The sequence below is a fragment of the Microtus pennsylvanicus genome, chromosome 3 (genome assembly GCF_037038515.1).
Source record: "Microtus pennsylvanicus isolate mMicPen1 chromosome 3, mMicPen1.hap1, whole genome shotgun sequence".
Lineage (NCBI taxonomy): Eukaryota > Metazoa > Chordata > Mammalia > Rodentia > Cricetidae > Microtus > Microtus pennsylvanicus.
The window spans coordinates 82,336,916-82,348,726 of NC_134581.1; the positions used below are offsets into that span (position 1 = coordinate 82,336,916).

General features: G+C 36.5%; 1 protein-coding gene across 1 annotated transcript; it reads left to right on the forward strand.

The window, feature by feature from the left end:
- Nucleotides 1–7,032: 7,032 nt before the first annotated feature.
- Nucleotides 7,033–7,965, forward strand: LOC142847153 (olfactory receptor 8B3-like). Its single transcript, XM_075967882.1, has one exon. It carries the CDS (start codon nt 7,033–7,035, stop codon nt 7,963–7,965), a length of 933 nt encoding a protein of 310 aa, XP_075823997.1.
- The last annotated feature ends 3,846 nt before the right edge of the window (nt 7,966–11,811 follow it).

The following is an 11,811-nucleotide window of genomic DNA, read 5'->3' on the forward strand; positions in this document are numbered from 1 at the left end:
ATTGATTCTTCAGAAACAATGGAAAGTGTCTTTCAGCTTAGAATATACAAAACCTTGTTTGTATATCCTAATTAATATTCTTTCATTGCATATTGCGAGCTCTGTAAATTTTTAATATAACCTGTTTGCATGTATTTTCAAGTGTATAATGCTTGTATTCTTTGTAGAATATACAAACATTTTGTAATTCTCTACTGTTTCAAATATAAAAAGATTTATTTTTGAATATTTAATTATTTTACATTTGTTAAAAGCACCTAATGGTTTTCCATAAGAATATTACACATAATGCTATTCAATGAATAACTTGATGCTACGATTATTAATTTTCAAAATTTGCATAGTATATATTCATTGTAAAGAGTAAATGTGATTTAAGTTTGGCTTCATATGAAATATGAGGCTTATATGCCATATTTCTTCCATACCTTCTCAGATTTCTTTTTTTAACTCTCCACACTTGTGGGTTTTTTTTTATTTAAACATATATATTAATATATTCCTACATATATGAATACAACCTCTTCATCCATATAATGTTACTTCTGTGTATGTGTTTAAAGTTGATCACTTGATATTGGGAGGCTAATTGCAGTAGATTTATTCTGTGAAAAGAGACTATCTGTCTGTTTGTAGATCTCCCAAGATTCTTCATTTGTCTTCAGATTTTTATGAACATTTGAGGACCCTTCATATTTTTTCCGTCCATATTAGCATGTCTCTTATAATCATTCTGTTTTAGAAATTCAATTTTTGAACAGTCAACTACTGAACCATACCTGGATTAAGGAAGAAATAAAGAAAGAAATTAAAGTTTTCCTTGAATTCAATGAAAATAAAGAAACAACATACTCGAACTTATGGGACACTATGAAAGCAGTGGTAAGAGGAAAGTTCATTGCACTAAGTGCCCACTTAAAGAAAACAAAGAAAGCACATATTGGAGACTTAACAGCCCACCTGAAAGCTCTAGAAAAAAAAGAAGCAGACTCACCTAGGAGGAGTAGAAGACTGGAAATAATCAAACTGAGGGCTGAAATCAACAAAATAGAAACACAGAAAACAATCCAAAGAATCAATGAAACAAAAAGCTGGTTCCTGGAGAAAATCAACAAGATTGATAAACCACTATCCAAACTAATCAAACGGCAGAGAGAGAGTACGCAAATTAATAAGATCAGAAATGAATAGGGGGACATAACCGCAGACACAGAGGAAATTCAGAGACTCATTAGATCTTATTACAAAAGCCTGTATAACACAAAACTGGAAAATGTAAAAGAAATGGACACTTTTTTAGATAAATATCATATACCAAAGTTAAACCAGGACCAGGTGAACAATCTAAACAGACCTGTTGGTCGCGAAGAATTAGAAGCTGTTATCAAAAACCTCCCTACCAAAAAAAGCCCAGGACCAGATGGTTTCAATGCGGAATTCTACCAGAACTTCCAAGAAGACCTAATTCCTATACTCCTTAATGTATTTCACAATATAGAAACAGAAGGGTCATTACCAAAGTCCTTTTATGAAGCTACAGTTACTCTGATACCAAAACCACACAAAGACTCAACCAGGAAAGAGAATTACAGGCCAATCTCACTCATGAACACCGATACAAATATCCTCAACAAAATACTGGCAAACCGAATCCAAGAACACATCCGAAAAATTATCCATTATGATCAAGTAGGCTTCATTCCTGAGATGCAGGGCTGGTTCAACATACGAAAATCTATCAATGTAATCCATCATATAAATAAACTGAAAGAAAAAAACCATATGATCATTTCATTAGATGCTGAAAAAGCATTTGACAAAATTCAACATCCATTTATGTTAAGTCTTGGAGAGATTAGGGATACAAGGGTCATACCTAAATATAATAAAAGCTATATACAGCAAGCCGACAGCTAACATCAAATTAAATGGAGAGAAACTCAAAGCCATCCCATTAAACTCAGGAACACGACAAGGCTGTCCACTCTCGCCATACCTCTTCAATATAGTGCTTGAAGTTCTAGCAATAGCAATAAGAAAACATAATGGGATCAAGGGGATTCGAATTGGAAAGGAAGAAGTGAAACTTTCGTTATTTTTTTGTCCTCATTTTCATTTATTTATTTATTTATTTATTTATTTATTTATTAAGGATTTCTGCCTCCCCCCCTCATCCGCCTCCCATTTCCCTCCCCCTCCCCCGATCAAGTCACCCTCCCTCATCTGCTCGAAGAGCAATCAGGGTTCCCTGACCTGTGGGAAGCCCAAGGACCGCCCACCTCTATCCAGGTCTCCAAAGGTGAGCATCCAAACTGCCTAGGCTCCCCCAAAGCCAGTACGTGCAGTAGGATCAAAAACCCACTGTGATTGTTCCTGAGTTCTCAGTATTCCTCATTGTCCTCTATGTTCAGCTAGTCCGGATTTATCCCATGCTTTTTCCGACCCAGGCCAGCTGGCCTTGGTGAGTTCCTGATAGAACATCCCCATTGTCTCAGTGTGTGGGTGCACCCCTCGCGGTCCTGAGGTCCTTGCTCGTGCTCCGTCTCCTTCTGCTCCTGATTTGGACCTTGAGATTTCTGTCCCGTGCTCCTCTGTCTCTCTCTCCTTTCATCGCCTGATGAAGGTTAATATTCATGAGGATGACTATGTGTTTGTCTTTGGGTTCACCTTCTTGCTTAGCTTCTCTAGGCACATGCATTATAAGCTCATTGTCCTTTATTTATGGCTAGAAACTTTCGTTATTTGCAGATGATATGATAGTGTACATAAGCAACCCCCAAAACTCCACCAAAGAACTTTTACAGCTGATAAATACATTTAGTAATGTGGCAGGATACAAGATCAACTCCAAAAAATCAGTCGCACTCTTATACACAAAGGATATGGAAGCAGAGAGGGAAATCAAAGAAGCATCACCATTCACGATAGCCACAAACAGCATAAAATATCTTGGGGTAACTCTAACCAAGGAAGTGAGAGATCTATTTGACAAGAACTTTAAGGCATTGAAGAAAGAAATTGAAGAGGATACCAAAAAATGGATGGACCTCCCTTCCACTTGGATTGGGAGGATCAACATAGTAAAAATGGCAATTATACCAAAGGCAATTTATAGATTCAATGCAATCCCCATCAAGATCCCATCAAAATTCTTCACCGATCTTGAGAGGACAATAATCAACTTTATATGGAAAAACAAAAAATCCAGGATAGCCAAAACAATCTCATACAATAAAGGATCTTCTGGAGGCATTATCATCCCTGACTTCAAACTCTATTACAGAGCTACAGTAATGAAAACAGGGTGGTACTGGCATAAAAACAGAGAAGTCGACCAATGGAATCGTATAGAAGACCCGGATTTTAACCCATAAACCTATGAACACCTCATTTTTGATAAAGGAGCTAAAAGTATACAATGGAAGAAAGAAAGTATCTTCAACAAATGGTGCTGGCACAACTGGATGTCAACCTGTAGAAGAATGAAAATAGACCCATATCTATCACCGTGCACAAAACTCAAATCCAAATGGATTAAAGACCTCAATATCAATCTGAACACACTGAACCTGATAGAAGAGAAAGTGGGAAATACCCTACAACAGATGAGCACAGGAGATCACTTCCTATGTATAACCCCAGAAGCACAGACAATAAGGGCAACATTGAATAAATGGGACCTACTAAAACTGAGAAGCTTCTGTAAAGCAAAGGACACTGTCACTAAGACACAAAGGCAACCCACTGACTGGGAGAAGATCTTCACCAACCCTGCAACAGACAAAGGTCTGATCTCCAAAATATATAGAGAACTCAAGAAACTAGACTTTAAAATGCTAATTAAACCAATTAAAAAATGGGGCACTGAACTGAACAGAGAATTCTGAACAGAAGAAGTTCAAATGGCCAAAAGACACTTAAGATCATGCTCTACCTCCTTAGCAATCAGGGTAATGCAAATCAAAACAACTTTGTGATATCATCTTACACCTGTCAGAATGGCTAAAGTCAAAAACACCAAGGATAGCCTTTGCTGGAGAGGCTGTGGAGGAAGGGGTACCCTCATCCATTGCTTGTGGGAATGCAATCTTGTGCAACCACTGTGGAAGTCAGTGTTTCGGTTTCTAAGGAAATTTGGGATCACCTACCCCTAGACACAGCAATGCCACTATTGGGAATATACCCAAGAGATGCCCTATCATATGACAAAAACATTTGCTCAACTATGTTCATAGCAGTATTATTTGTAATAGCCAGAACCTGGAAACAACCTATATGCCCTTCAATGGAAGAATGGATGAAGAAAGTATGGAATATCGACACATTAGAGTACTACGCTGCGGTAAAAAACAATGACTTCTCGAATTTTGCATGCAAATGGATGCAAATAGAAAACACTATCCTGAGTGAGGTATCCCAGACCCAAAAAGATGAACATGGGGTGTACTCACTCATAATTGGTTTCTAGCCATAAATAAGGGTCACGGAGTCTACAATTGGTGAACCTAAAGAAACTAAATAAGAAGGTGAACCCAAGGAAAAACATATAGTTATCCTCTTGGCTATGAGAAGTAGACAAAATTTCCGGGGTGAAAATTGGGATCTTGGGGGTGGGGTGGGATGGGGGTAAGGGGAAATGGGGAGAGAAAAGTTAGAAGGGAAGGAGGGGGGACTTGGGGAAACAGGAGGATTGGGATAAAGGAAGGTTGGACAGGGGAGCTCGGAACCACAATTCTTAGTTAAGGGAGCCACTTTAGGGTTGGCAAGAGACTTGACCCTAGAGGGGATCCCAGGAACCCATGGTGATATCCCCTGTTAGTCCCTTGGGCAGCTGAGGATAGGCAACCTGAAATGACCCCATCCTATAGCAATACTGACGAATATCTTGCATACCACCATAGAACCTTCATCTGGTGATGGATGGAGATGGGGACAGGGACCCACACTGGAGCACTGGTCTGAGCTCCCAAGGTCCCAAAGAGGAGCGGAAGGAGGGAGAAGACGAGCAAGGAAGTCAGGACCACGAGGGGCGCACCCACCCACTGAGACAAGGGGGGTGATCTAGTGGGAGCTCACCAAGGCCAGCTGGACTGTGACTGAAAAAGCATGGGATAAAACCGGACTCTCTGAACATGGTGAACAATGAGGGCTGATGAGAAGCCAAGGACATTGGCACGGGGTTTTGACCCTACTTCATGTTCTGGCTTCGTGGGAGCCTAGCCAGTCTGGTTGTTCACCTTCCTAGACATGGACGGAGTGGGACGGACCTTGGACTTTCCACAAGGCAGGGAAACCTGACTGCTCTATGGACTGGAGAGGGAGGGGGAGAGGGCTGGGAGGAGGGGGAGGGAAAGGGGAGGCTGGGAGGAGGTGGAAATTTGTTTTTTTTTTATTCTCCTTTTATCAATAAAAAAAAAAGAATGGGCCTCATTCCCAGACTTAAAAAAAATAAAGAAAAAAAGAAATTCAATTTTTTTTTCTTTTTTAAGTCAGGGTTTTCTGTAGCTTTGGTACCTGTTCTTGAAGTAGTTCTTTTGACCATACTGGCCTCAAGCTCACAGAGATGGGTTTTCCTCTGCCTCTTAAGGGCTGGCACTAAGGGCTTGTGCAACCACTGCTTGGTTAGAAATACAATTTTAAAAATACCATCTGTGAAGTTTCTGGTAGCACAACACTAGAGGTGACTTGCTACAACACTACCACTTTCAGACACATAATTTAAAAAGTCAAAAGCCAGACCTGTGGGCAATTATTTAAATGCAGAAAGCAAGAGATTGAAAACTCCAAACTCAGATTTCCCTACACATAATTGAGGAGGCAAAAGTCTCTCTTCTTAATTATATTAGGGGAATGGACTTTCTCTAGAAAGAGTAGTAATGATGATTGTAATTGTGGGTCCCTCAGAGAATTAGAATCAAGATCCACGGTGTAATACAATTTCTTCAGCTCCGTCTTTGATTTAGGAGGAGCCTGGGCATTTTTCAGCCCTGTTTATAAGCACACACACACACACACACACACACACACACATACACACACACACACACACACTATGCAGTTAAAGGGTACTTTCTCTGCTTCCAGAAAAGACACAAATCCTTGATCACAAATAATGTTCTGTAATTCAGAAACTGGTCCAGTAAAATTAAGTATTATATATACCTTCTTTGAATCGAAAGATCTGAAACTTTGGAATCTGAAATTTATCATCCAGATAGACAGGGAAATGGGAAAACAGGAGTACTCTTTGGATTGAACTGAAAATTGAGTTCTGAATTCCAGGTATACTAATAGCTCTCTTTCTTTCCTCTTTCCTTTTAAATGAATATTAGTATTTTTTATTTTATTAAAGAGCTTTTTTCATATATTATATTCTTACAATTATTTCCTGTTGCAAACTCTTCTGTGTTTCTGCTCTTCTCTTTCTTGTATCCAAATCTACCCCTTTATGTCTCTTAATATATGATGAATTTCAGCAAGTGTCTCCATTTTCCTGTGCAAAATGAGACTGAAGTGAAACCAGCAGTAGAAAGTATTCAGAGGGATTAGGGAGTGTTAGGAGGCATTGGACACCGGACTTGCAGCATCTCTGCTGAGGTTCTCCTAAATAGTCAGAACTCAAGCCTTTCAGATTCTCTCCATGATTCTCTCATGCTTTTATTTTTAGATTATCTATATGTTTTTCATTCATACCACAGCAGCCAGCGCTGCACTGTCCCATCATCTGCTTCCAATTTTAACTTCGTAGGAAGGGCTCTAGGGAAAGAAGATATGAGATATTGAGGTTAAAATCTTCTTATTGTATTCTCCTTGATCTTGTGACTTTTTCAGAAATCATACTATAATTCACCATCAGTTTCTTCTGACTTAGGATAATTTGTTTGTGACTATACCAGTGGTTTCTCTATGTATAGTTCAGGACAGAAAAGCATTTCCAGCATATACATAGTGGATGGGACGGACCCATGACTAATGTGGATCATCCTCTAATACAGGTCTACTCTCTGTATCCACAGATTCCCTTACAGAAACATGGACTCAGCCAATGTGTCTGTGGTGACTGAATTCATTCTGTTAGGATTAACAGACCAGCCTGAACTCCAAATGCCCTTGTTCTTTCTGTTCCTAACAATGTATCTGGTCACTACATTTGGAAATTTGTGTTTGATAATTCTGACTGTGCTGAACTCTCACCTCCACACGCCTATGTATTTTTTTCTTTTTAATTTGTCCTTTATAGACATCTGCTACTGTTCTGTGTTCACTCCCCAAATGCTGATGAACCTTATATTATGGGAGAATGTCATTTATTACATGGAATGTATGACCCAAGTCTATTTCTTTTGCTTCTTTATTATTTCTGAGTGTTATGTGCTGACTTCAATGGCCTATGATCGCTACATGGCCATCTGTCATCCACTGACATATAATGTTGTCATGTCTCCTAAATTATGTTTGAATCTTATGCTTGTTTCCTACTTTATTGCATTTTCTAATGCTGTAGCTCACACTGCATCCATGTTGAGACTGAGTTTCTGTGATGCCAACACCATCAACCACTACTTCTGTGATATTCCTCCTTTGCTCCAGCTATCCTGCACGAGCACATATGTCAATGAACTTGTCATTTTTGTTTTTGGCGCCATCAATATAATTGTTTATTCTTCAACTATCTTTATCTCCTATGGTTTCATCCTTTCCAGCATCTTCCACATCCGTTCCTCTGAGGGCAGATCCAAAGCTGTCAGCACCTGCAGCTCCCACATTCTTGTTGTTTCTCTGTTCTCTGTTTCAGGTGCACTTGCATATTTTAAACCCTCCTCAGCGGTGTTTATGAATGAAGGAAAAATCTATTCTGTTTTTTATACCAATGTGGTTCCCATGATGAATCCATTAATCTACAGCTTGAGAAACAAAGATATTAAAGTTGTCCTTAAAAAAACCTTAATAAGCAAGAGTTTTTGATTAAACAGGGTTGTCTTTATCCCTCTTGTTTTCAGCACAGACATAATTTCAATTATGGGCATTACTTCAGCATAAGACTTTAGCTCTTCTATTTTTTCATAGAAAATATTTTACTTTTTACTTTTATTTATATATTTTTATTTATTTGGTTTTGTTGTTGTTGTTTTAGTTTTTGAACAGGCAAAAATCCTTGGTGTAATTATGATTCTTTATATGTTCCACTTTCTATCATAAAATGAAATATGATTCCTCTATACTTAATTTTAATATTTCCAGATTTTGTCTTCTTCATTATTGTCATTTCCACTATTTTTATTGTTTATTACTTAAAAGTTTTGCAATTGAAATGACTTACATATTGCCCTCATTAATTACAAACAAATGTTTTCCTTTCTACATTAAAATAGAATTTCAAAACATCAAATGAAGTTACAATAAGATGGAGATTTCCACTGTGTATAGTTTTTTTTTTCATTTTCAATGTGCAGTTCAAACTTCTGATTCTTTTGATTTCTGTACATCTTCAATTGGAAAGCAACATAACTCTTTCAACTTCCAATGTGATAGATATGATTTATTAGTAGTCAATAGCTTAATGAAAACAGTAGAAATATCCAGTGATCACAGTTTTCAAGCATGTTATTACTCCATATACCTTTTTCATATGTGTGTTGTCATCATTTATGAAACATGAACATAAGATTTTATTTCAGATTTGAATCTTTACTATGGTTTGTCAGTGGGAAAAACATTTGTCTATAGGTGTTTTAGTGGTAACTTTATTTTGCATTGTTATTTTTTATTTTTTTCTGTTTCTTTGGATTTTTTTATTTGCCTCATTGTTTTGCAGTGGGAGTTTTATACATCTATAAAAATAAAAGGAGAATAAATTAAATGTTTTAAGTGCCTAGTAATTCAAGAAAAGAAGATCTAGGATAGAAAGTGTGCCGACAAGTCATTAAATGAGGAAAAAAGAAGAACATACAGTGAGTACATACATGCCTTTTTATGGAAAGCCTCACTGAGGGATTCTGAAAATCATATTATCTTAATCTTAACTTTCTTCTGTAGGTCATTATTAATATTTCCCTTATTTTATTAATCTCCCATTATTTTAACTCCCACATTGACTGTATATTAATATTGTTTTGAATAATAAAGAATGTTTTACTGGGAACTGAAGACAGGCTACATTTGTTGAGTCCAAGTAGAGTGAGGACAGTTAAGTCAAGGAATAAAGAACAACTGGTCATTGAGACACTAGTTAGAAAGAAGTCTTCAGACAGTTCAGGATAGGCAATGGAAACCTCTTTCTATGCTTTCTTTTATCTCTTCTGGAACTTCCTAGAAATATTGTGGAAACTGAAACTTATCTCTGGATAGGTTAAATTATTTAAGCTAATTGACATTTAAAAATTAAGCCCAAAGAAAGATTAGTAGACAAAGAAATCATTCCATTGTAGTTGATTTGCATATGGGATTACCACATGGAATTTATCTGCAAAATACACAAACTATCACCAAACTGAACTGTGTTTGGCATGGTAATTTTATCAAGAACAAATGAATTAATAAAATATAATTCTTTAAATAACAGGCTTTTTCTCTTCTGTGAATGAACAAGACTAGGAAAGTGTTTATAGACAGGAGTCATTTTAAATTATTCAACAAAAATATTTTAAAAGGCAGTATCTGTGGAAAGACTTTCAATTATAGATAGAGGCTGCCCTACATAGTAGTGGGAGGAGAGTGGTATCCTATGAATTTTTTAAAACAAATATCTCACAGTCTAAGGGAAATAATTCCATTGTGCATATCAATATAGCATTAGGAACAGTAGTAAAACATATCCGTAGTCCAAATGCCTATGGCGTCAGGTATAGATGATGGTTTACACTCTTACAAAATAGCTATTTGCCAGCATTTGTTGCAATGAGGTGTCCTAGGACAATTCAAGACAAAACAAACAGCATTCTAATCCAAGACTGAGTGTTTTCTACTTTTTCTTTGTACGCATATGGGCAATATGGAGACAAAGAGGCCTCACTTTGGTCCTAAAGCTTTAAGGAAACCAGGAAGATATTTCAGCATAGTCAGAATACAAGTTCGTAAAATAGAGTAATGATTCAAATGTATGTGCATCCATATTTGATGAAGCAAGCACTCAGTATGTCCAGGAATACATAGGTAATTGAAATGCTGAGGAAATATGTCAATCCTGGGTGCTTGCTTAATATGTGTTAATCATTGGGGTCAAACCTGATTACCACAAATAAATAAATAAATAAATACCCCAAGGGGAAAAATAAGGAGCATATTAGCCATTGATTATTTACATAAACTGCCCATTTCATAAAAAATTGCTATAGGACTTGCATTATATAGCCATATATAAAATTTATATACTCATGTATATGTCCTGATTTGTACCACCAAATGTTCTTAAGAAGCATTGATAAGAGTGTTAATTATCTGCTCAGGTAGGAAACTAGAGCAAACATGAAGAATAAAGTCCCAAATGATGTTGTTCAATGGTAATAGAATAAAATGAATCTCATGGAAGGGAAACTACAAATGTGATGTAAAATTGTAGGAGAATCTAGACTTGTCCAGGGCAGAGACAGCCTGTTCACCACACCAAAATAGGAGTTTTCACTTACATTTATTAAAAGAGGGAAGGCAAGGTTCTGCCTAGTTGTATAGATTTGTGAAGAGCAATAAAATTATTCTATATTAATAATGTAGAGGGAGAATATATAAATTCAATTTATAGAATATTATTTTAACATATTTTGTTATCTATGTAAAGTTGCCTCTCAAATTAAATTCTTTAAATTGTTGTTAGAAAAACTATTATGATTACAGACTGGGCTCAAACTCATGGCTTCATATTTGCGAGTGAGTACTTTACCACTGAGTTGTATTCCCAGCACATTAATTTTCATTTCCACTTGCCAACAATAAAAGTTTCACATGGCACTTAATAATTCCATGTACCAAAAAATCCCAAAGAATAAAATACTGAATAATTACTGTTATATTCATAATCGAAGATCTGAATGACTTTTACAATGAAAATTGTGTAACATTGTTAGGAGGAGTTGATGTATAAATACACAAGCACATTTTTCTCATATATTAGCCATAACTTTATTGATATTTTGTTCTCGCATTCATACAAGTACAGATGCACATATCCTTGCACACCTATATGACTGCATACACTTGTGTAGCCATATCCACTGCAATAAGTTCCAATAAGTACATGCCACACACCACAAAAGTAAATACTAAAGAAATAACCAAGGAGCTGAAAAAGTTTGTAGAAGAAAACCACAATATTCAGCTTAAAGAAATCAATGAAACATAAGTACTTAAAAGCATAGCCTTTGTTATTGGTCAGAAAGCTTACTACTGTTATGGTGTCAATACATTCCAAGCCATCTATAGAGTTATTGCTATCTCTATCATATCCATTTGAGATTTTTTTAATTTTATAAAAATGTATTTTTATTGATTATTTGAGAATTTCACTTATTTTTTCAGTCCCACTTATCCTCTTGTCTCTCCATATCCGCCCTCAAAAATACATTAAAAGAAAGCAAACAAATAAATATCCATCTTGGTCTTCAGTCTTTCCAACACCTCAGTCATTCCAGTAGTGACATAGGAAGTCCTTCTGTATATGTGTTTCATTTATTGGTTAATGAATAAAGAATCTGCATTGACCTGTGATAGTGTAGAATATAGCTAGTCAGGGAAATCTCAACTGAATTCTGGGAGAAAGAAGGCAGAGTCAGGAGACACCAGACAGGAAAAACATGAGCCGTCAGCTTGAACAATGCC

Coding starts and splice junctions, on each gene's coding strand:
- LOC142847153 (XM_075967882.1), top strand. CDS start 7,033: ATGGACTCAGCCAATGTGTCTGTGGTGACTGAATTCATTCTGTTAGGA.